The sequence below is a fragment of the Oreochromis niloticus genome, linkage group LG6 (assembly GCF_001858045.2).
Source record: "Oreochromis niloticus isolate F11D_XX linkage group LG6, O_niloticus_UMD_NMBU, whole genome shotgun sequence".
Taxonomy (NCBI): Eukaryota; Metazoa; Chordata; class Actinopteri; order Cichliformes; family Cichlidae; genus Oreochromis; species Oreochromis niloticus.
This window is the reverse complement of record NC_031971.2, coordinates 12,087,156-12,112,140: the sequence shown is the minus strand read 5'-3', so window position 1 is coordinate 12,112,140 and position 24,985 is coordinate 12,087,156. Positions and strand designations below refer to the sequence as shown.

The following is a 24,985-nucleotide window of genomic DNA, read 5'->3' as shown; positions in this document are numbered from 1 at the left end:
AAAACTGTAATAGTAATCTATTTTAATAAAGGCTATGCAATAAAATCACCTTGTGTCACCTATTATCATTAAGGAATTTGAATTAATAAATGAATAAAACATTGGTTAATTATTTAAGAGTTATTTAAGTCAAAAAATGATCATATCAAAGTTTTTGTTACATTATTTGCATTTTTAGCCCAGTTAAAAAATTTGGGCCTAGTTTTGATTTTTTGTAAGCAGCTTGCTAGTTGGGTAATTTTTTTTTACTACTAATAATGTTAGACTTTCAAAGAATTTCAGCAGGTTGAAAAAAATAGTTTGGCAGCAATTTGATGCATTTTATTTTTACTGATATAAGCTAAACATGATTTTGTAAGTTTAACAGTTAGCATGGGCGCTAGGCTTGTTGTGAGCTAGTTAGTGATGCTACACACTTGTGTTGCTCTCATTGTCAATATGTTTGACAATATTTTTGACTCTCAACAAAGGCCCAGAGTTACTGATAATGTTGTCTTTTGAGATTTTAGCATAAGACTGACAATGATATCAAACTGAAGATTTAAACAGTTTTACATCCATTGCAGATTCAGAGCTCTGCAGCCTGAAAACATTAAATAAAATGTTCGACTTATAAACACAACAGCAGAAGGTTTCATAGAAGCACAATTTATTTTCATTTAACAGCAGGACCCAGAATCTGTTTTGTTATCAATAGCTATAAACACCCTGGAGGGGGGAATGGGTGAGGGGGATCATCAGAACCAAGCTGGGCCTGGATTCCTGGGTCCAGAGGTTTAGAGGCGCTTTCTCCCTCTCTTTCTTCACCGCTGTCCTGTGAGGTAGACATCATGTCAGAAACATCAGGAGGACTAAAGTGAGACTCAAACTCTTCACCAGCAGCCTCCTCAGAGGGAAATCGTCTTCAGACATCCACCATAGATCCCCCACTGATGTTGAACAAAAATAGCACTTTTTGAACACTGTAGCAGCGACCTTTGCTTTGTGTAATGTTACAAGTACTGCACATGATCCTCAGATAATGCACAGAGACTCTGGACTTTTACATACTGATGTATGTACAGGACTATTCAGTCCTGTAGAAATGATATCTTTAACCTCCTAAGACCCGAACTCTTCCACGGCATGCATTTTTAATTTCTCTTTGATATTTGGGCATATTGGGACCCGATGAATGTAAAAACAAAGAATTACCAGATTTTTTTTTTTTTTTACCTAATTTTTGTTTCTAAGAAAACTGAGGGCCACATATGAGAATATTCGTTTAAAATTTCGATAGAACAGTAGCAGTATAATGTCCTCGTAAGTGGATATCAGGCGCTTGTAGAGTAAAATTGAGTATTTTGGTCTAAATAACCCAAAATGTGATGTCCACATATGTGGACGCCAGGTCCTAGGAGGTTAAAATATTATTCTCTATGGCAAAATGCACTGTAAAAGAATTCCTGATTAAAGTTTTCAGATCAGCATTTAAATACAGAACTTTGACTTTACGCCAGGTTTTATTTAATGCTGTCAAAGAAATTTATTTCTGCAGCTGACAATCAAAGCTGTCATCAAAATGCTGCACCCCAATTTTAATAGTAAAAATCAAACTTATGAGAAAGATTATCCCTTAAAGACAAATCAGCGTGATGAGGACTAATAATAATTGCAAAAAGAATCTTTGGGGATAACAGGCGGCGGGGTTTATGACCTGGGACTCTCCACCATCTGGTGTTAGAACTGAAGAAGCTCCTCGAGGTGAAACGTCTTCAAGAAACTTAAAGAAGTTCAGCCGCTTTTCTTTCCAAGCTCCTTAGTTTATGACCTACACTGCAGCCAGACACAAGGGGCCGGCAGAGACGCTTTGGCTTCACTTACCTACCGCTGATCGCGTCATCGGCGCTCTACTGCTCGTGCCTGGCGATGTGAGTCGCGGGAAATTAGAACTAAATCGATAGCTGCCAAATCGACCGTCAAAATAAACTTGTAGCCCGGTGTAGTCGCTGAAGAGCTCACCTTAAGAAATAGCATGAACTACAATAAAAGGCAAGTTGTACGTTTAATAAGTATCGGTGTTTATTGATAGCGGTGTTAGCTTCCGATGTTGGCTGCTGACGTTTATGTTTCCGGTGGGTTTTTTAGTTAAAGAAAATAACGTTATGTTTCAAGTGAGCTAAAGTTTTAAGGAAATCTATATGACAAAGGTTACGTCTGCCAGCTGTGCTAGCGCCATAGAAGCCGTGTCATGGCTACATTTAAGTCTTAGTCGTGTGTTGCCGTGACCAGAGATCAGCATGGAGACCACTGTGGGAGATATTCAGCACTGTGAGGAGCAGATGAGATCTACGCTGCATTCTGATGATAAGGAGAAGGTAACTTGCATTTGTCCTCACACCTGAGCCACATAAAATGCTCCCATGACCCCTGAGATTAATGTTGTTTTTTCTCAGCTTCGTAGGAAGTTGGCTGAATTACAAAGGGAATATCTCAGGACAGCCCAGAGACTGCAGGTGAGTGTCTTTCACTGTGCTATAAAAAGGAAAATGTAAAGAGCCTTTTTGTCTCATATACATGCATACATCTGCAAACAGCGTGCTGAGCGCTTGGAGGCAGTACAGAGACATGTGAGGAGCAGGATCACTGAACAAAACCACCTGGAGCAAACAGACACGGAGGCTGCATCAAATCTCCGTCTCAGTCCTTCATCATTGATGCTGAACAGCAGCAGTGACACAGCTCAGGGCTTAACTCAGAGCCAGAGACACACTGAAGGTAACACTTGATCATGGGACATTTGCTTTGTCATATGGATGAGACTACACTGTTATTACTGTCAGAGGCACAACATGTTTGGCCTGTAATAAAAGCAGAAAGTGAAATTCACAAATCATTTAATTTTTTTCCAGGTCCAGCTGAATCTGAAAACTCAAGGAGAAACCAGGTGATCAGGTTCTCACTTCCATCTGATGCTTGCCCGCAAACGCCAGATCTCAGCCATGCTGAACCTACAGGTTATAGAGCAGGTTCTTCCCTGCGCCTCAGGTCACGACGCAGCCGCCTACGCTGGGAAAGTAGGAGCACAGAGAACAATGAAAAGGGACAGGAGCAGGGTGAGGGGATGAAAAGTGCCAAAAGAGCAGGAGAGGAGGAGAAACTCACATCAGATGGAGCAGATGCTGTAAATGAAAGTGAAGAGCTTTTTTCTGGGACAGATTCTGAGTCTCCCTCTCTGCTGCTTACACACTGGAGCACACATGGATGCACTGAATCAGCAGATATTCAGGGAAAAGACATGCCTAGATCCCAAGAACAAAAGGAAAAAGATGCTGAGGAAAAAAGTGAAGGGGAGAAAGAGTCAGAGTCATTGTTGCTCACAGCACCAACTGAAAACAGGGGGCACCATGGCACACCAAACAAAACAAGAAAAGAAGGGCCGAGAGGAGAGGATGGTGGAAATAGTAGAGGACGGAATGAAGAGAACATTAGAAAAGACACTGAACAAAATGTAGGGGACAAAACAGAAAGTAAAAAAAGGCATGATAATAGTGTGAAAGTAAAAGAGGAAAAGAATGAGTTTACTGGAGGTGGAAAAAGTGGAAGCCTGCTGGACTCCTGTACATTAGTGGAGGGACTACTTTTCCCAGTGGAATACTACGTTCGAACCACAAGACGAATGACATTTTCACAGAGCCAGCCTGACATGCAGGCCGTAATAGAGTCCCAGCTGAGCAGGGGACGACATCGCAGGAGCCGAGGCCGTGCCAAAGGACAGAACAGGAACACACAGAGCAGCGAACTTTCACAGCCGCACACTCAGACAGATTTCTCCTCTCTAGCAACTGCATCTGGGGACCCTAACAAACCATCTCAGGCTGTTGCATCTGTGTGTGCATCTGCTGAACACAGCCAGAACTCTGGTGAGATTTCAGCTTGTCAGATGGACTCTAGTTTTTCTCCCACGTCTGCTCGTCCAGCACGAGGCCGGAGGAGGAAGAGAGACACAGGGAGAGGGAGATCTCAGACCGGACGAGCCTCTCTTAGTTTGAACACACATCAGTCAGTAGGTGAGCAAACCTCAGATGATCCCCAACCTACAGACACTCCAGCCTCTTCCTGTCAGTCCCTCCAAGGAGCTGATGGACCAGAGCCCTGCCCAACCCCAGGAGAAACCGACCCAGCAACAGATGGACCACAGCACGTGCCCACACACATCACTGATCCTCCGCTTACTTCTGGAGTTAATGGAGCTTCTTACAGCTCTGCCTCTGGACATCCAAAGAAGGTCTATGAAATCTTGATGAAGAGGAACAACAAGGCTAACAGATCCCCACACATGAACCAAAGTAAGACTTGTATGAGTATGAATCAAAATCACTGTCTATCATTACTGGTCATATATTTGTTGGGCTCTGGTATCAGTCTTTGTTTATGTGTCTGTGCATCATTATAAAAATACTCTGAGACCAATGAAAGTGAATTGTGGCGAAAGGGTGAGTGCAAGATCTATTTATACCTATTTCTAAAACAACCTTCCTCTTTAAGTTCATGTTTATGTGCTTTATCTGACACATATTCCACGTGTCCAGATTATAAAAACATCACAGAAATTGGAGAGACTCATCTCAAAGACTTTTGGATTAATTTGACTGTTGTGGCCAAAGAGACAGCGTTAAAAACATTATTTGCGTTGCGCATTTTGATACAGCACAATGTTTGGATGCAGTTATGTAGTGCTATAAAGCAATGAGTGCCTCTGCAGTGTAGTGGTTAACACATTTGCCTTACATGCAAAACGTCCTTGGTTTAAGACTGGGAGGAGATGGTTTAAAATCTGGGCCAAATCAAGCGTGCATCCATCTGCTGTGCAGTCCCTTGGGAAATAAGAGATCAGCAGAAAGTTCCTGATGAATCCCAAACATGTTGCTGAGACCCACTTGAATGCACAGTTTGCTGTGAGAGTTTCTGACAACAATACATTATTGCTGCAATATACAGCCGCAATTTTTAATTTAGTGTGTCATACTTTGCATGCACTCTTCTTATTTTTTTCATAATAACCCTTCAAAAAGAACCTTCTGTCATCAGCGTGAATCCTAACCCTCAGTGCACAGTTGCCATATGGTGGTGATTAAAGAGGTAGAAATGCCAAAGAAATGACGGCATTAGGTTAATTATAAGAATGGAAACTGAAAACTTTTGTTGTGTGAAGGAAACCATAGCCAATGCAGAGAACTGCACTTCTTCTTTTGATACAATCTAAAGAAGAAGTGACTGTATCTAAGATGACACAGAGGCTATTTTGTGAAGAGATGAATGTAGACGTGCACTGAAAGTTTGGCTTGGTGTCTGGTGTCAGTTTAACTGTTTTAAAGTTCCCTGAACAGACCTACTGACATGACTGACAGCTTGTTCCTTCAGTCAGGTCATCACCCAGTATATGCATAACAAGTTCTATATACAGCGATGAGCATGTTTTTGACTGAAGCTTTTATTTTCCACTTTGTGTTCTTCAGGTACATCGAGCTGGCGATCTCTCCTCTTGCCCTCCTCCTTGTCACCGGCTCAAATGTCTCTACTTCGTCTTCCCTCTCTGTTGTCTGGCCCGCTGATGAACTTGGACACCCACCAAGATTTTCATCTCCCAGATGACCAGTTTGCCTCCCTGAAGCTCCTCAAGCTTCGCCAAGTCACTGGAGAATCTGCAGTTGAACCTTTCTCATCCCCATCTTACAACACACGCAGCAGCTGGCGCCGCTTTGACTTTCGATGCAGCGGCAGTGATCCAGCGACACCTCTTCCTCTCCCGCTAAGCCTCACACCTACAATTGCAAATTCACCAGGTCATAATGAAGAACACCTGGCTGCTACCCAGTCCATAAACATCCAGAGTGTATCAGAAGAACACAGGCTTACAGATACAGTGATGAAGCGGCACTTCACTGAAGAGCAGCAGACTGAAAACGGCTTGGCAGAGGCTCACTCTAGCTCAACAGAACCAGTGGGGCAAAAGTGTGCTAATGTCTGTATGGATGCAGGGCAGGAAACTGTGATTGTGAACTCTCGTACTGAACTTCAGACTCTCATGAACTCTGCAGACAGACCAGTCTGCACAGAGAATGATGATGTCATCAATCACCCAGTGGTCCATGCTTCAGAGGATCTGAGGTGTATAAATCACAGTGAAGAAGATAAAGTTACCACTGAGCTGGTTTACTTTGAGTCACCTCTACAGGAAGTCTCCTCCAGCAGCTGCACTGATATACAAGCATGTAATGAAACAAACCCTCCAGAAGAACCTCTGAAGTCTCCAAACAGACTCACTGAAAATCAGACCAAATCTTCACACAGTGTCATCTCTCAGCTCATGTTGAGTTCCCCTCTGGCTTCAGCACCCTCCCTCTTTATAACCCCACACCTGCCTTCATCCACCCTAAGTACCAGCCCAAAACTACCCTCCCTAGGTCTCACCCCCCACCCTGTCACCTGCAGCCTCCCTCTGCCCTCCTCCCCCTCTGCCCCTTGTCTCACCCTGCCTCCACCATACAGCCCTTCCAGACAGGCTCTCTCTCCTCCACCCCTGTCTCCCTGTCCCTCCATCACTTACCTCCCTCCTAGCCCCCCTGCTTTCTCTCCATCTGGAGAGAGCCACCCTTCATCTAAGCCACCGGTTAGGGCCAATCAGCATCACACAGTTGAACCCACTACTCCCCTGAGTCCCTCTGGCCATCAGGTGGAGGACTCAGCTGGGCAGTTGGACCTGAGAACAGAGGAAACGAAAGAAGAACTTGTTATTAGACACATGCACACATTGAGGGTAAAAAAACCTGTTTTATATGTTGCTGCATAATTAAAGATTATTATTTAGCTTAAATATAATTTAAGGCTGTGTGCATCTAAAGCATCCGTAACATCGTGTGTTTTCAGGCTGCAGCAGGAGGCATTCTGGTAGATGCTTGCTGTTTTCCTGGATCCTCAGACACTTTGTGTGTAGCAGCAGCAGGAAAGTGGGCAGTGTGCCTTTGGAGTCAAGCTTCAGCATCTGAGTGGAAATTAATACACACCTGGACCTTTAGTGAGGTGAGTTTCTTATGTGCCTGCATATCAGAATGACTCTGTGGACGTTTGAACATTAGCTAGAACTACTTTTTCTTTTTTACTGTTCCACTGATTAATACTTGGTTTCAGTAATCTGCCAGGAGCCCTAGCTAAAGAATATAAATACATAATTAAAGATGAGCATAAAGCATCCACGTATTAGAATAAGTTTCATCTTTGTCGTAGTCCAGTGTTATTGCACAAACAATATAAATTATACATAAATTTAATTAGTAAACTTCAGTTTGGCTGGTTGGGAGATGCATAAAATCACATGGCAATAATTGGATTTTTGTGTTTATTTGCAGCCAGTGATCAGTGTGTTTCATGTCCCGGATGCTGCTGGGCTGATCTGTGTGACTCTGGGTCAGCTGGAAATCAGAGAAGTGAGGTGAATACTAAACGGTGAATGATTATCTCTACCATGTACTGCCATGTAAAAACTAAGTACACCCCTCCTGCTTCCATAGGTATTAAGAGGGTAAGTAGCAGGCAGGTGCTGCTGATTAAATGCACTTGATTAACTGATCATTCACAAGTGTTAGCACCTCAATACAAGTAGACGTTTTTGGTTGTTATTCAGAGAAACTCAACAAACAAAAAAAAAGCCAAGATCTGCATCTCAAATTCTACAGGCCTCGATTAAAATGTTGAAGTTCATGACATTACAATTAGAAAAATACAGAACATGTATAGTTTTTTTGGAAGTGTTGCCAATAGAAAGCCTCTCAACAAAAGTGGAGAAAACCAAACACAGCACATCAGCACAAACCAGCTGTCAAGCACGGGTGATGATTCTGACTTGCTTTGCAGTCACAGGACCAGGGCACATGCAGTCGCTGAGTTGATTAAAGTATTTAATAATCAAATGTGAGGAAATCCTTCTGACAGCTAAAGCTTGGCCCAAATCGGTTCATACAGCAGGACAATGATTCCAAGTCTAGCAGCAAATCTATAACACAATATCTGAAAAAGAAAAGAATTCAGGTGCAACGATGCCGTCAAAGTCCAGACCTCAGCTTCAACCAAATGCTGGGGCAGGACCTTAAGAGAGCTGTGCTTGCAAACCTAAATGAACTGAAGCAACACTGTAAAAAAGAGTGGACCAAAATTCCTCCACAACGATGTGAGAGACTGACAAAGTCATACAGAAAACCATTATTTCAAGTTATTCCTGCTAAAGGCGGTTCTACAAGCTGCTGAATCACAGGGTGTACTTTTGTTTTGCCTGTGCAAACGAGCAGTTTTCATTAAGTTCAGTATAGTTTGTAAAATATTTGTATGTTGTCTGTGTGCACAGGGTGCTGTCATGCTCCAGCCTCATGCAAATATTGCTCTGTGAGGGGATTCTTCAGGCAGCGATTGGTGTGTCCCGGTCCAGAGTGGTGACCACCTCCCACTCAGCCACAGGTTCCACTCTGCAGGTGTTTACGCTGTCAGACTACAGGTAACACATCACAGTTTTCCTCTCCGCTGTCGTCTCTCATTGTATCGATGTCACAGACTACATCTTCATTTGGGGTCAGAAGTCTACATAGAGTTGTCACGATTCGTGTCTCACTTCTCTTTTTTTCTCTCTCAGCTCACCGAGCTCTCAGCCTCTGGTATCTCCAGGTGTTTGCGTGGGAGCGCTTGCACCAGTTGATGGACTTCCTGATGCTCTCATTGGTACAGATGAAGGCGGACACCTTTTTGTCTGGTAAACATTAATGTGATGCTAAAAAGTCTAATTTAAAGATCAAGACTGCTGAATTCTGCTTCGGGTTTCTCTTTGGCTGCTCTCGTCTTTGTTCGGTACTGATGTTGTTAGAATCTGTTATTCAAAAGAGAGCTAATGACATCAGTAGGCTTGTGCTCCATTGGGACCACCTGACCAGTCAGTGTATCAACTGACAACAGATGGGACAAGAGGAAGTTTAAAGACTCATCTGTTTGTTTCTGCTGCCCCCTACTGGCAGAAAAATCAGCTTAAATAACCCAAAACAAAACGTAATTCTCCTGTCGTTTTGTTTTTGATAGAAAGAAATGTGATTTCAGCAGCAGCTTCATCTTTACCTCAAAGCTGCTCCTGCTTACAGTTAAATTGTTTCTGTTTGTTGTAGGAATCTAAAGACTGGACAGCTGCTGTGCAGAGTCCTCTTTGGAGAGGGTTTTTCTCACACAGCCTGCCTCAGAGGATATTCCTCCTGTGTAAGTAAAAGCAGTAAAAACAAAAACAAAACATGCCCCTGTAGCGCTGTCATTCTTTACGTGATATAAGTCCTTTGCGTGCTTGTGCACAGGGAGTGTTGTTTGTCCTGCTGCAGCATCAGTTTCTAAGCTCTTTAGAAGACGAAGAAAAAGAAGGAAAAATAAAAGATCCTAAGACTGCCTTGTTCTCCTTGGTCGCCATTAACCCTCTAAGTGGAAAATCCATCCATGCTACTCAGCTGTACCCACCGGAAACCTGGGCTGGCAGGTGAGTTGAGGAATGGAAGGCGAGGTTTGTGTTTCTGCGTCACTTTTCAAACCCACTGGCATGTTTACATCTGTCACTTTGCTCTACAGGCTGTGTGAAGCCGACGTCAGTGGCTCCGGCGTGGTGGGCCTGAGTCAGAACGGCTGCGCCTGTGTGTGGGAGCTCGGGCACCCGGGGGCTTCGAGGATGGTGTGGGCTCCAGAGAGTGAAGGCTGGCAGCTGGCTCGATGGGGGGGATTAAACACGCTGGTGACTGGACATCACAACGGAGACGTGACTTTATACTGCTACAGTCAGAACTCGCGCTGCTGCTAAAAACAGACTTTTAGACGACTTTTTAATCAAATATAAACATCTTTGTTTCAGTCTGCGTTGACATAAAGACATTGGGGTGTTTCAGCGTCATGGTGGGGCACGGACATGTTCCCTTCATTTAGCTGATTTGGTTACTTCTGTAAACTGTATTGCATTTCAGGAATTTACCTTCAGCTTGAGTAAATTTAACATAAAAATCCAAAAAACATGAGCTTTCATATACTGTAAACTGAGCATGTACCATAAACCAGTGGCTACTGTACAAGCTTTCTAACACGTCACACCCTAGAGCTCCTTTTAGGTCACTGTAACGTCAGACTGGAAATTTGTGTTTTATTACTGCAGCTGTTTTTGACTTGTTTATGTATGTGTATGTTGTATTTGTTATATAGAAAAGAAATCTTACTAAAGTTGGTTTTAAGATTTACATTAAACATTTGTGAATTCTTTATTTACTGTATATTTTATCTACTTTAAGCCACAACTGTGGCTCAAAACAACAGATCATATTTTTAAAAAGTATGCAGTGTTGGAAATATTCTTACTCGAGTATATTACTGAAATGGATCCTGTAGTAATAAAATTACTAAAGGCCAGAAGTTTACTTACACTCATCATGGACATGAGTGTCGGCTGTCCGTGTTAAACGTCCCCTAGGAAAGATGACCAGATCCTTTTTGATAGTCATCAGAAAGCTTTTGTCATAATTCTGGCCTGATATTTAACCGTAATTCTTGTCAGAATTGGTAGTGAATTTAAACAAGTTGATCGGGCATGAACCCGGCTTTTAAATGTTTGTTGACAAATATTTAAAAGGGGGTTTGGGAAGGCGATTTTAGAGGTTTGATGTTAGCCTGCTTTATCCATTCCAAAACCAGTTTTGATGTGTCCTATTAAAACATTGAACATTTTCCAAAGTTTGAGGTCAAACGTAAGACTTTTAAGGCATTCTTCCATCTTCATTATTTCATCCACTTTCTTCAGTGCACCAGTAGCACCGGCAGCAAAATAGTCCCAGAGCATGATGCTACCCCCACTGTGTGGATTAGAAAGAATCCAAAAATAAACTCAAGCTTGTGTAATAATTGAGTGCAGTCATAACAGATTTATGTTATGAAATGAAAGCTAGAGAAATCATTAAAAGCCCAAAATTACCATGAGCTTACCAGTTATAAAAGCTATATAATTTTAATTTCATATTATATTATTTACCAGCTACAGGACAGTTAAAAATAACTTTGTGACATGGTGCATTATCCCACTGGAAGCAGCCATCAGAAGATGGGTACACTGTACTCATAAATGGATGAACATGCACAGCAACAATACCGCCTTCTAAATGTTGCAGCAGAAATCGAGACTCATCAGCCGTGCAACATTTTTCCCATCTGTTGTCCAAATTTATTGGTTCTTAGCTGACAGGAGTGGCACATGCGGTGTAGTCTTCTACTGCTGTAGTTCAAGAATTAATGTGTTGTGCTTTCAGAGATGCTCTTCACCATATTTTGGTTGTAAAACCTTAGCGATGACTGTGTGGGAAAATCCAAGTATATCAGCAGTTTCTGAAATACTTCGAGCTGTCTGTCACCAACAACCATGGAACATTCAAAGTCACTTAAACTACCTTTCTTCCCTATGCTGATGCTCAGGTTGAACTTCAGCAGGTTGTCTTCATCATGTCTTTATGGCTAAATGAAGAGATCTGCTGCTGTTGATTGGCTGAATAGATGTTTGCATTACCAAGAAGTTAAACAGGTTACCTAACAAAGTGGGAGGAGATTGTTTATTTCCCTTTATTTAATAATGCCACCACAATGTTTCTCCTTATAGATATTATTTAACTGTCTCTGTAGTTACTATTCAATAGTTCTCGCCTAATGAAATATTCACAGTTTTTCATTTACCCTGTAGATTGTTTTCCATTTCTCATTTCATCATTAATAATTTACTGGACCATGGTCACATTTTTTTCTTTAAGCAAATATTTACGAGCTACAGTCATAAAAATAGGTGAGTTTCCAGTCAGCCCGTTGGTGACCAGCAGGCAACAGTGGGGTTCACAGTTATTAATGAGTTCGATCCTACCACGTGGCCATTAATTGGTCATTATAAATTGCCCATAGGTGTGAATCTGAGTGTGAATGGTTGTTTGTCTCTATGTGTTAGATGCACTTGCTCAGGGTGTAGCCTGGGATAGGCAGTACCCCTGTGACCCTGATAAGCAGAAGAGAACATATATATATATATTTAATACAGTATTTTGCTCCATACACCACCAAGGTATGCTGAAGCAATCAAGATGTGACTGAAGTTACTGATGTTTAGGAATTACTGACAAGTTTTTCAGACGCCCCATTTCCACAGACAGTAGTAATTGGACAATTAAAGAATAAGCAACATCGAGGTCGTTTGGGGTAGGATGCACTGGCCAGCTAAGCAACACCAAAAGGCCTGAAAGACCACAGGAGACAGGTGAAGTGGATGATCACATGATCCTTTTTATGGTTCAAACCAGGGGTCTCAAACAGGGGCCAGAATCGGCCTGGTAAAGACTCCAATCCACTGGATGGCTTTGGACAATGTGAAGGTAACAGAAATTTTGGACTTTTAAATTGCACTTCCATAGGCTTTACAGCTGTTTCTACTGATAAAGATTTCCCCCATAGCCATTCATACCAAACCGCAGTAACTAAGTTCCAGATTTCTGTAATTTCACACATTTACTTCAAACAGTTTAAGTCTCATCCTGACAGATTTATTTCAAATACTGCAGCAGCAGCAGCACTTCATTATAATGTAGAAAAAGACAGACAATCTGTTAAAATAACACTTCAGTATTAAGGCATCTCTAGGATTAAATGTGTAGTTAAATTTCAGTACATTGACAGAAAGGATAGTTTCACTGGTCTGATGCAGATGAAATCAAAATGGGTTCAACATCAATGATTTAAAGCATCTTACCAAGTCAGAAAATGAAATTCAAGAGTGTTTTTAAGTGTGTAACATCCGAGGACACCTGCATTTATATTAAACGGGAAAAAAAAGAGAAAGCAGCTTACCTCAACATGTGACCTGGGAAGGGGTGTGGGGTAGGAAAACAAAAGAAAGATGAATCCTGTGCTAGGTGTATGGAAACAGGACATCCATCCACGATTTTAGTCATACCATGAGTAGAAGTTAAACCAGTTCTCAGCTGGTGTGGTATTTAGTCATCCCCCCCCCCCCCCCCAGTTAACCACCCTGACTTGTAATACTAATCTTTGTTGCTGACAAATATCCAGATTGTACACTGCCCCCCCCCAAAAAAAACAACTTACATTAACATCAAAATTCAACTGAAGACATGAAATAAGTGTCTTGTACAAGAGAATCTTTATTTAAACAGGTAAAATTAATCCATCTTTACAACATGTCTTCATATTCAGCAGTATGTACATGTTTGTACAACTTGTTGAAAATGACATCTAAAAATAGAAATATAAAAAGTAAAACTAACAGAGAAAGAATGTACATGATGCAGACGTATTAACATGGTCCATTTCTCTACACACAACACAGAAAAAACAGAGAAGCAGACCGGAGAAGCTTTCATCCACCCACACAACCGGCCCGAGTCTCAACCTCGCACCTCAGTCTGTCCACTCAGCTTAGAGTCTGAAAAGCAGGACTTTATGTACAAACAAAAGATGCGGAGGAAACCTCAGAGGACCGTTCCAACTTTAAGTTCAATGTAAACCAAGGGAACATTCACGTTTACTGTCTAGACTCATCTGAACACACCGTCTGTGCTGTGCTGTCAGCGGGAACGCAAGCTTCATCGAGAAAGTTACAAGAACAAGAGGTGAATGAGAGTTTCTATAAACAGCAAGAAAGAATTTTAAAAGAGAGAACAGCGGCTGAAAGACGGGAATTTTTCCATGTACAACATATATAAGATGAATTGTCACAGTAGGTGTGAAAGTGTCAGAGTTGGCAATAAAAAAGGATTACAACATGACCCATAAAACAGACGATGACTGAAAGTTCGAGCCTGTCCTGAACTCACGGAGAAGCAGCCGGTGATTTAAGACACTTGGGGACTAATGTGCAGCGGGAGAGGGCTTGCTGTCCAACAGTTTCTCCACCATGAGCTTGGCGTAACGAATGCGGCTCGCCAGCTCCTTACTGCAACCGAACTCCTCCAGGAGAGACAGCTTGTAGGTGCGGAAGTCTCGTTTCTCATCTATGTAGGTCACCGCAGCCATCAGCGGACACAGGATCAGCTTGGTGTGGTCCTGCCAGAGACAAAGTAACAAAATCATGAATAAAGGATCTGTATAGGGCGTCATGAGACAGGCAAAACAGTTAAAAGGCCATAGGAAGGTGGTGTGGCATCCTACCTGGAAGAAATTGATCTGAACCGTGCCGTTAGTGAGGTGCAGCACAATGGCGCTTTTGGTTCTGAACCAGAGGGAAAGGTACGGCAGTCGTGCCAGCTCATCTCCTTCCCGACGTGCTATGTTTGCGCCAGCCTTCAGCAGGTGCTCGCTCATGTAATTGCGGAAGTATTTCAGCAATGTTATCTACACAGAGGAGAGAAACACTGATTTTAGTATGAAAACAAGGGCGCGAGACCATTTAAAACTTCGTCTCACACACAAAACAAAAGGTCTAACTTCTTACCTTCTTGTTAAGAGTGGAAGGGAAAGAGCGCACACTCATGTAGGATTCAGTTGCCGTTTTGTCGATGTACTGCAGGCTGTCTCCGTCAGCGTACATGATCAGACGGGTGTAATCGTTAAACAGAACGCCAACGCTGTTGTCACACAGCTGATATCCTGAAATGAAGATGAGAAACACTTGTTTGGAATATTCATAACCACAAAATAACACCTCAGTCAATCTAAGGCCAATTTCTTACAACAACACTTGCTCTATGGTTTCTTTTGAACTAGCGAAGAAGTCATCTGTGCTCAGAATTGCAGTGAGAGTAATTCCTGCATCGTTTTGTTTGCAATAGATATTAACCGAAGCTTAAAGACTATAAAAACTGGGACATAGATTCTGGGTTAAACATGTCTCCCTTAAACATGTCTTCTATTTTGGCCACCAGAGGGCGAGAGAACTCCAGTCCCATGGCATGTGAAAAGCTCCAGCTTTGGGAACACACTAGCTCCATCGGTCTTATACCATCTATGAATTGATAACTTTGTAAATCAGCAAAAATAAAATGATGATGGCAAATTTAACTTCCATGATTTTAAAACTGTTTACAAACCAGTGAGTGACACTGCAGTGGCTACAGTCATCAATTTTAATTGTTCCACAACACTGAAGTTAGAGATTTTGCTCACCCCAGCCCACCGATGGAGGCCAATGACTACTAATTTTCATAGTGAAATTATAAATTCTCTGTAGAGTTCACTATTAGACCCCAAAATACAAATACTTGATCGATCCAACTTCATAAATGAGCCAATATCACAGTTGTGTTTCCTTTATTTTGTTTTTTTAACGTTCAAGTGTAGCTAACTGGATGGATGTGGACTCTAAGTTTAATACTTACCCAGTCCATATTTATCAGAGTAGTCCACCCATTTGCTGATCCAGAAGATGGGGATGCATGCAGGATCCTCTGCCTCCTCTGTTTATTAAAAGAATTAACATCTCTGTATGAAGCACTGACACAGACACATAGATTTTCCAGCTTAATAAAATGTACAACACAGTCATAAAAAGTCAGCGCTCACCTTGGCGGACGACTGCCTTCTCAGAAGGCTTGGCAGCAATGATGGTGTTGAGCTGCTGCAGCATGTCTCTGAGGTGGTTCTCCGACGGTTCAACCTCCCTACACGCAGATTACACCAGTCAAAACATCCAAATACATAAATGTGTCACAGAAAGCAAACCTGTCCTTTATAAATATTTCCATTATTTCAAGTGGGACAAACATCTCACCGTGGTGCAGGCTCGTCCTTCATCTCCACCTTCTCTGTCCCTACTGGAAACACAAACCCGTATCATTAACATTCCTGCAAACACTAAAATAATTCAACTCCAATATTTCAGCCTTGCTTTAAACATCTGAAGAGTTGGGGCTTCTTTCAACTCTAGTCCTGCTGGGAGGATTACCTTTGTTATTTATAGCTGTCAACGGGCGCCTCTGGCTGAGCTCGGTACTTGTGGAAGGGGCAATAGAGAACCGCGGGGGCACCGTGAGACAAGTCGTGGGCAGGCGCAAGGGGATGTAGCCGGACGTGATGAACTCATCCGCTTGCAGCTCAGCAATGGTGGGCCTCTGGGTGGGATCGGCATGCAGCATCCTTTTGATGAGGGCGGTCGCTGCTGGGTTGATGTGCTGCACGAAGACAATTGCCGTTTAAGTTGATACGACTTAAACAAAAAAAAGCATCTTTGTATACAAACTTTTTTTTCTTTAAAAAGGAGCATCGTGTTAAACCGCCTCACCCAGGGGATGGTGTAGTTGTTTTTCTTGATGCGGTTGTAGGTCTCCTTCAGACAGGAGGTCTCAAATGGAGGCTTGCCCACCAACAAAGTGTACCTGAGAATTCAGACAAGAAGGAGGTTAAAGTGACTGTGCAGATTTTTGTTTTTTAAACAACTTTTAACTTTCTAATACATCATTAGAAGTATTTCTTGGGGTAAAATATAAAACCATTAGGACTCATAGGGCTGCATTTTGTAAAAAGACAAAAAACCCTAATTAAACATGAGCAGATGTGCAAAGCTTGGCATTGGCATCAGCCGTAACACCTCCGTTTCCAGGTGTGCTTGTGTATTTAGACTTACAATATACACCCAAGTGACCAGACATCCACTTCATAGCTGTGGCCTTTCTTGCAGAGCACTTCAGGAGCTATGTAGTTAGGTGTTCCACACAAGGTCTTCTTCCGCTCACCATCAAACTCAATCTTTGTGGCAAGGCCAAAATCCCCTGTTTTAAAAGAAAAAAGGGGGACATAACTGTAAAGAGGCACACTTGTGTGCAAAAGTTCATTCTTGAAGTATGAGAAATTACTGACGCAAGGACCTGGGTGTGCCTTTTCTAGTAAAACCAGCAGGTTAGTTTGAGGTTGCTAATATATCCAGTTGACATTTATAGCCCCTGCCATCATTCTGAGCTGAGCAAATTACCTATCTTGACGTCCATGTCGTCGTTGAGGAAGATGTTGCCCAGTTTCAGGTCTCTGTGGATCACTTTGTTGTTGTGCAGGTACTGGACACCCTTGAGCAGCTGAGTCATGTAGTATCGGGCCTCGGGCTCTGTGACAGCCTTACGACGCTTGTGCAACTCCAGCAGGGACTGAAGTGGAGAAGAAAATGATTTGAAACTGGGGCACTGAGACAGTAAAGCAGCAGAGAGGCAGTACTGAGGCACATTTTTAACAAAAATCAAGTACATCTGACGGTAACCATGTCAGTGTGGAAAGAAAAGATTTTAAAAAAGTACTAATGCCATCAAAATACTGAGTTTAGGAATAGTGGCTCATTTGAATTATGTTCAGAGCTCCTGTGGTTTTAATCAGGCCAAGCTTCCTGCACTGTGACGGGAAGGCCATGGGAAGAGACCGCCAGGGTAACCGTTGGCCGTCCACAGTTAACAGAAAGGACACTTTCTCTGCACTCACCCTTCTCCTGCAGATTTCCAGGACGACAAACACAAAATCATCGTCCTCGAAGAACCCGTGGAAGCCCACGACGTTGGGGTGGTTGAGGCTTTGGTGAATGGAGATTTCCGAAGTCATCTTCTCCCTCTGGTGCTGCTTCAGGATCAGCGATTTGGGCACGATCTTTCCGGCGAAAACCTGCTTTGTCTCCACGTCTGTGATTTCGTAGCATTTTGCAAATCCACCTTTCCCGAGGAATCTCCCCCTCGTGTATCGTCTCATGGTGCGTGGGTCGACCAGAACATCAGGGATTTCTTTTAGAGTGGCCGATTTTGGGTCGACGTGCGGCATCGGGTTCGCCGGCTTTGCAACACCAGCGCTCATTTTGGATTAAAGTGCACTTAGCCGGGAGTAAAAAGAAACGTTTTAAAGCCCCTTCGCAATCGAGGTATTAATGATAAACCCCAAGAAAGAGAGTATTGTTAACCCTACCTTAACTGACGTTAGTTTGGCCTTGGAAGCTAGCGTGCTCCCTGCACTTCTGGATTTAAATAAAAACTAGCTCTAATACACTTTAGACGCCTTTTTTTACTTAAACATTGCATTGACAATTAAAACGCAGTGCAACTAGACTATAAATCTTTTTTGAAAAACGAAAATATTCAATAAAGTAATCGCCAGAGTTGTCCGTCGATGGCTACAGCGTTAACCCGTCCTGCCTTTTGACAACAGTTTCTCCTAAAAGTTTAAAATGCTGCCTCGGTCGTTACGGTGCTCTGTGATTGGTCCGCTCGATTTGAATTCTAAGGTATTGCAGCAAAGCATCATGGGAGATTAAGGCAAAAATAGCCAATAACTAAATGAGTACGTCACATTCTGCATTGTTATTGGCTGAATCCCTGTTGTTGGTTTCTTATTGTTTCCTTTAAGCGAGTACTGATGGGAAATGTAGTCGGGGTGGGCTTTAATCGTGACATACGTCCGTTTTTTTTCTTTCTTCTTCTTCTTTTTTTTTTTTTACCCAAGTAGATAACGTGAATTTAATGGTCATTTGATTGTTTTCTTTTTCTTCTTCTTTTTTTTAACTAAAACCCCTGAATAAATAGTCGTCATCGTGGATTGTTGTAACCGATTTAGTTTAGTCGAGGTAGCAGTCTATAGGCTAACTTATATGAGACTCAGTATAATTTGTAGATTTACTTCACTGCAATAACCTTTGCTTATTTATACGCTGACCTCACTAGTTTTCGGTAAGAATTGTTTCGTTATTACTCTTGTAATACTACTTTTCGTAATTATCAGTCGTGAGGTTGTCCAGTTTAATTAACTCTAACCAGCTACAACATGTAGACTGTACATTTATGTAAAACACACAACCTATTTTTATTACTGTTTTTAGCCAGTAGGGGGCACTGCCACGCCTATATCCTATCCAATAACTTCCCGAATGCTATAACTTTATACGGTCCCAATATTAAAATATGTTGAAAAGCAAAAATATGTTGATATCAATACCATAACAGATTGCTGTAGTTGAAGGCTGTAGTTATACAGTGGGCCAAAGGACTGAATTTCTTTGAATGGATTGTTCAAAAAGTGTTACCATATTTCCATTAAAACCTTTTCTGGATCAAGTATGATGAGTGTTAGTCAGTGCAATGTCTGTGTTTCATTAGTTTCATTAAAACTTTTGTGTACATTCAGGATATATTATGGTTCCACACAATTATTGATGGGATTGTCATTGCAACACCAACTAGACTTAACTTCAGGCAGAGCATTCATGAAAAAGGCAATGTAAATAATTTTTCACTGAAATTGTAACTATGGAAAGAAGAATTATCCAGAATTGTGTGGAGTGGAAACAAAATTTGTGGCAAACATGGTCCACCTTGTACGTCATGATCAACCAACCACCCAGGCCTTTGCTTCACCCCAGTCTTGACTCCATGGCTACAGCCTTGCTCTGCGTCATTGCCTGTAATGCCTTTTACTTCTAGCCTGCTGCTTCTACAATTACCACTAATGCTAGTTCTGGTAAATGACAATCATTATCACTCTCAATAAAAAAAATAAAAATAAGAAAAACAGGTATGTTGGCTTTACAAAAACCTTAATTGTTACAAAAGCTGATAAACGTTATATATAGTGCTGTAATATTCTCTGAACCCTCCACCCCTACAGTGAGGTGCACTGGTGGATCACTTATCCTGTGTGTGTGTGTGTGTGTGTGTGTGTGTGTGTGTGTGTGTGTGTGTGTGTGTGTGTGTTTCTGTTCGCCCAGAAAGGTTACTGTAAATCTATGCTTAGCTGTCATGAGTGTTCATCTCAGGCCTGATGAAACATTTCTGTTGTGATGGAAATAGTCTCTTCTAGCATCACAGCCTCCGTCCATAGTGCACTCAGTTGTTTCTCAAGTATGAAAATAATGGGATTCATCTTCATCCAAGACAAACACACATGGCATGTTTCAGAGATTTCTCTTAATCACATCATTGTCACCCATCTGTTTATATGTATTTTGAATCATTGTGCTTTTATTTATTCTGTATTTTTATCATCTTGTTTTATAAGATGTGTATATTGGTTTTCTTTTTTATTGATCTGATCCTTATCTAAATTACTGAGAAGACTGTCCAAGAGCACAGGTGTTCTTTTATTCTGCGCACGTGCAGCTGACAAATAAAGTAATTCAAACTTTAATTTTCCTGTTGTTCACTCTTCTTGGTAAAAGATAAACAAAAGCTTTTACTCCAATAGTGTGAAATTTTTGATGTGTAATGCTGCAGAATCATCCTTGTCAGGAGCCTCTGTTCTTTAGCCCTTGTGTGCTATATGGGCCTCTGCTCCTCATTCATATTAATGCTTTTGTGGCAGACACAATTAATATCTGCTTAGCAACAGATTATACAACTGACATGGTGATAAAGAGAGGAAAATAAGAGGAGAACAAGTGGATGAAGAGAGGACAGATGATGAGACCAGTGTGTTTGCTTAGCCCCTTTGTTCTACTTCATATAAGTGTCTGTGTGTGTGTCTAAAACGTCACGACACAGTTTCAAGCAAAGAAAGGAGCTATTTTTATGATGCACCATCTCACGCTAAGCCAAAAATGGCAGTTGTTGTTCATTATTACAGAAAAAGAAAAAATATGCGCATCGGCTTTGTACATCAATTTAATAACTCAGAGGAACAATTTTAAGATGTAAATCTTGGAAAGCTTGGAATGCCGGGAAGTTGGGAATAAATGGAAGAGACTCCCATCAGAAATATTTTCTCAGAGGATAAATTTGAATAGTCACAGTAATTTGTAACTGATTTTCAGTGTCCATTTTCTCTAAAAAAGTAGATCAAACCATATCACAACAGCATCAGCAGACCAATTGCCAATTGCTATTCTGGGCACGTCCGCAGGGCCCGTGTATATTTGGGGGCCCATCCAAGAGAAGATGAAATGAAAAAAAAGAAAAAAAAAGACCAGAACTGTATCATCTCAAACTTTACTCCTATTTTAACAAAACATAGATATACATATTCTTTTTAATTATAACTGGTAAAATCCAGTAGTTTTATTTTGTATTTGACCTGCCTTTTTCTAATTTTAATTAAGGAGCGAGGCTGCCTTCACAAGATCATTTATCCATTAATTTATTCATTCACTTATTTATTGACAAAAAAAAAGTTTACTAATTTTCTAAGTGGGGACCTCACAAAAGTGTTTTTTCTCATTAAAGCTCTCTGGGCTCTACTCTACTGTTTCAACACTCATCCGGGAGCGGGACTGTAGTAGTGCTGAAAGGAGGAAAAAGAGGAGACCACCAAACAGACAAAGGGAATAAGAGGAGAAAAAGAACATGTGTGTGTGCAAAAAGTCAGGATTTTCATTATATATTTAAAACTAAAACGTTCCCTTTGATGGTTACTTTAAATGGTAAAATGGTAAATGGCCTGTATTTGTATAGCGCTTTACTAGTCCCTAAGGACCCCAAAGCGCTTTACACATCCAGTAATCCACCCATTCACACACACATTCACACACTGGTGCCATCGCCAGTGTGTGATTCCTGTATGAATGTGAACCATCACAATCCTGTATGATTCTGATTATCGAAGAAAGAAAAAAGCTCTAGGGCCCATCAGACATTTGTGCACAGTGGTGTTTAACTTTATGATCCACGCATGGACAGACTTATTACAGATGTGCCAAGACCAGTGGAAAGTTTACAAATGAAGCACCGGACACATTTTAGAACAAAGTTATTTTACTGACACCATATAAAAATGTACACACAAAATAGGACTCAAATAAAGTGCATCATCCCGTTTGCTGCCCGTAAACTATGAGTATTACAGGCCCCGTGGCTTTCAGACACATTAAAGACCCGAGGAGCCTTCACCCATGAACAGGTGTGAAACTGAGCAGGCGCAGTCCAGCTGCAGCTGTTTCTACGACAGAACACAGCTGTGGTGCTTCTTCAGCGAGGGTCTCTTCCTAGCTCGGGGCCTAGGCACGGTGTCTCTGCGTGTCCACGCCGCGGGGCTCAGTTGTGCCGGCAGGTTCACCTGTTGCAGCAGCGAGCTAAACACCCCGACCGCGTTTCTGCCCGTGCTCGCGGACGCCTCCACGAAGTCTGCGCCCCACTCAGCCTCCACTGTGGCCATGGCGTCACCGGCAACCGGCGCTCGACCTTCGCTCTCGGTCAGATCCGCTTTGCTGCGGACCACGGTGATGGGCGCGCTCCTGCCGCCGCCGCGCAGCTCCAGAATCTCGGCGCGCAGTCGACGCACCTCCTCGAAGGAGCCAGGCTCGTCTGCCGCGTACACCAGGGCGAAGGCGTCGCTGTGTCGGATGCAGAGCTCCCGCATAGCTGGGAACGAGTAGCTGCCGCTCGTGTCCAGTATCTCCAGCCGCATCTTCTCCTCAGAGCCCGCGGTGTCATACTCGAGCACGTGAAGCTCCTCGACAGTGCGCGTGTACTTGTGCTCGAATCCGTCGTGGAGGAATCGGTGGATGAGCGCGGTCTTGCCAACCCCCGCTGCTCCCAGGAACACAAGCCGGACCGTGTTCGGACGCCCTGACGGAGACATCCCGGCCATCCCGGTGCACGTGCAGCTTTATGCAGCTTCATGCAGCCAGGCTATTTATAGGCTGCTCCACCGATACAACCCCACCCGGTCGTTCTCCGCTCAAAATCGCTCAAGTTCAGACTCTGAAAGCCACGGAGCACACCCGATTTGGCAGCATGGAAACATAAGTGATTTATGGATTTACTGTATTTTCAGCGCTTGTGTCAACATGTGTGAAAGAGTCGAACACGTGCGTTTGTTTGCAGCGTTTGTGAGTCATGGAACTCAATGCCAGTGTATTTCACAGGAACCCGGATATCATAAATCATTTCCACAACACAGTTCACAACAGTGTGCATACAATAACAAGCGTCTGTCGAGGCTTTAGTTAATTTACAACCCATGGTTAGCCTTTTTACTTCCCACCATTGTGTTTGCTTATTTACTGCAATGATCCGAATCCCCTCTTTTATTAATGGAACAATGGGGATGCTATACCATTCTGGATCCTCCTCGTAAAATGTAATTCTTGCAGCACTCTACTTCTCACCAGCAGAAATACAGCTCTAGCTGTGAGCACAGAACCCCCACCTGCTGATCAAACCCTGTGTTTGTAAAGGGTGGCCAGTCAGAAGAAAGCTGGCTAAAAGAAAGCTAGAAGGGAGCTGCAACTTGTTACTTGACAGAGGATGAATTAAGGGGCTGCTACAAGGCCCAGTATAAAATAAATGATGATTCTGAACTGCGAAGAAGTTATTTTGATTTTCCTATCTAAAAGAAGCATAGAAGTCCCATTTCAGGTTCAGTGGTCAAACTTGAGACTTGACCACAGTGAGTCTGTAACCAGTAAATCTTCCCCTTCCCAACTAAATGTGTGCACCGTCTTCTGCTCGGTGATTACACCTTTGCTATTGAATTATTGGCTCATTTCTCTCATTCCCTTGACTCAACATTTCCACCCACACCTGAATTTGTTATTGTGGCCACAACCTGAAGTCCGGTGGTAATAAAAGAAAAAAAAAAAAAACAGTGATACACGCTCGCAAACAAGGTCCTGCCACGTGCAGTTATATTTACACCATGTGTGGAAGGTTTCTTTTTAATAACAGTCCTGCCACAAAGACCCATTGTTTGATGCAAATACACATGCTCTATAATCTGATGATTAAGGCGCACTACCTGTAATTAAAAGCGCTGCTGGCCTTCCAAAAGAAATCTGGAAAGCGCAGGCTGCCCAGTGGTAACTGGCTGTGCGGACCTACCAGCACCACCCTGAGGAAGCTGTCAGTGGTGTGATGATGCGAACACATTGACCTCACAGCAGGTGGCTGGCATGAGTAGACTTTATGTGATGCAAGTAATGGGGTTTTAGAAAACTGTACTCGCTATATTTTTTCCTCTGAAGCGTGTAATTACTGTCACAAAGTCATGGGCGTAACTTTGTGCTGGACATTGGGGGGGTCAAGATCTCTGTCTAAATAAATAAATAAATCCGGGTAAATTCCCAGATGATTAAACAACAACTGTTTTGCTGGTAATACCTGAAATGAGTAAAGGAAATCAACAGCCTATTTATGCAAGATAATTCATAATTTTATTGGGGTGTTTATATTGGCTGGGTCTGATTTTTGGGGGTTCATAAACCCCCTAACCCCCCTGGAAATACGCCCCTGCACGAAGTACAGAACTCAAGTCTCCGCCTGTGTCTCGCTGACCAACTCTGTCTGGCTGGACGTGGCTATCACTTGGTAAATAGGTACTGCGATAGCTTGTCATTATGCGCGTGTATTTGGGTGAGTGCATTTGCTTCTCTTATCTGTACCCTTGAAGAAGTGTATGCAGTAATATAAAGGAGAAAATAAGACGGGAACAAACTGTAAAAACAGAACAAGCCAACCTTGAAACTGACCTGAGGCCTGCTGGAACTCATGTACAAGTGATTGCAACTTTAAGGGGGGTTCTAAGTGCTTTGGGTCATTCCAGAATCTGGGTAAATCCATATGGTAGCCACGAGGTGAGAAACACGAATCAATACAACAATTTAGAACAACAAAAATAGTAGTGTGAAATTTCTTTTACACAGCCAGCTTTTGTGCATGAAAACATTTTCAGATTGAAAGAAGCAATGGCTTCACTGAAACATATTCCAGAAAGCTGGAAGCATTTATTAACCTTCTGTCTATCCATTTTCTTCTGCTTATTTAATTTGGGATTGCGGGAAGGAGGAGGAGCTGGAGCCTATCCCAGCTGCCGTGGGCTGTGACACTGGGTAAACTCTGAACAGGTCACCAGTCTGTCATAGGGATAAGACATAAAAACACACAACCATTCACACCTATGGGAAATTTAGAATCACCAATTAACATAATTCCACACAGAAAGGCTGTGGACAGGTGATGGATTTGAACCCAGGACCTTTGGATTGTGAGACAATGCACCAGAATACTGCTCCACACAC

General features: G+C 42.4%; 3 protein-coding genes across 4 annotated transcripts; 1 reads left to right on the top strand and 2 right to left on the bottom strand.

Moving 5' to 3' along the window:
• Positions 1-1,350: 1,350 nt before the first annotated feature.
• palb2 (partner and localizer of BRCA2) lies at positions 1,351-10,280 on the top strand. 2 transcript variants are annotated; one of them, XM_005462648.4, is made up of 13 exons: positions 1,352-2,031; positions 2,272-2,357; positions 2,436-2,495; positions 2,577-2,757; positions 2,892-4,328; positions 5,499-6,799; positions 6,910-7,062; positions 7,389-7,471; positions 8,381-8,527; positions 8,663-8,779; positions 9,183-9,270; positions 9,363-9,538; positions 9,628-10,280. In XM_005462648.4, the coding sequence occupies exons 2-13, from the start codon at positions 2,280-2,282 to the stop codon at positions 9,851-9,853; spliced, it is 4,047 nt and encodes a 1,348-aa protein (XP_005462705.1). In that variant the 5' UTR covers positions 1,352-2,031; positions 2,272-2,279; the 3' UTR covers positions 9,854-10,280. The 2 variants fall into 2 exon arrangements, with proteins under 2 accessions (XP_005462706.1, XP_005462705.1); XM_005462649.4 differs by having other exon boundaries at positions 1,351-2,357.
• Positions 10,281-13,206: 2,926 nt separating this feature from the next.
• Positions 13,207-18,249, bottom strand: plk1 (polo-like kinase 1 (Drosophila)). The gene is made up of 12 exons (XM_013265752.3): positions 17,953-18,249; positions 17,482-17,860; positions 16,988-17,156; positions 16,643-16,787; positions 16,301-16,394; positions 15,965-16,190; positions 15,791-15,833; positions 15,583-15,680; positions 15,399-15,476; positions 14,516-14,670; positions 14,233-14,415; positions 13,207-14,127 (listed from the first exon to the last, which is right to left on the bottom strand). The coding sequence occupies exons 2-12, from the start codon at positions 17,842-17,844 to the stop codon at positions 13,933-13,935; spliced, it is 1,749 nt and encodes a 582-aa protein (XP_013121206.1). The 5' UTR covers positions 17,845-17,860; positions 17,953-18,249; the 3' UTR covers positions 13,207-13,932.
• A 3,455-nt stretch (positions 18,250-21,704) lies between these two features.
• Positions 21,705-23,997, bottom strand: LOC100694008 (GTP-binding protein Rhes-like). The gene has a single exon (XM_005462646.4). The coding sequence runs from the start codon at positions 22,555-22,557 to the stop codon at positions 21,907-21,909; it is 651 nt and encodes a 216-aa protein (XP_005462703.1). The 5' UTR covers positions 22,558-23,997; the 3' UTR covers positions 21,705-21,906.
• Positions 23,998-24,985: the final 988 nt, after the last annotated feature.

Bases quoted from the DNA above. Each gene is read 5' to 3' on its own strand.
- palb2 (XM_005462649.4), top strand. From the start codon at position 2,280: ATGGAGACCACTGTGGGAGATATTCAGCACTGTGAGGAGCAGATGAGA. The intron at 4,329-5,498 runs GTAAGACTTGTA...TGTGTTCTTCAG, and splicing joins ATCCCCACACATGAACCAAA to GTACATCGAGCTGGCGATCT. The intron at 9,539-9,627 runs GTGAGTTGAGGA...TTTGCTCTACAG, and splicing joins CCGGAAACCTGGGCTGGCAG to GCTGTGTGAAGCCGACGTCA.
- plk1 (XM_013265752.3), bottom strand. From the start codon at position 17,844: ATGAGCGCTGGTGTTGCAAAGCCGGCGAACCCGATGCCGCACGTCGAC. The intron at 16,395-16,642 runs GTAAGTCTAAAT...CTGAATTCTCAG, and splicing joins TGGTCACTTGGGTGTATATT to GTACACTTTGTTGGTGGGCA. The intron at 15,681-15,790 runs GTGAGATGTTTG...ATCTGCGTGTAG, and splicing joins AAGGACGAGCCTGCACCACG to GGAGGTTGAACCGTCGGAGA.
- LOC100694008 (XM_005462646.4), bottom strand. From the start codon at position 22,557: ATGGCCGGGATGTCTCCGTCAGGGCGTCCGAACACGGTCCGGCTTGTG.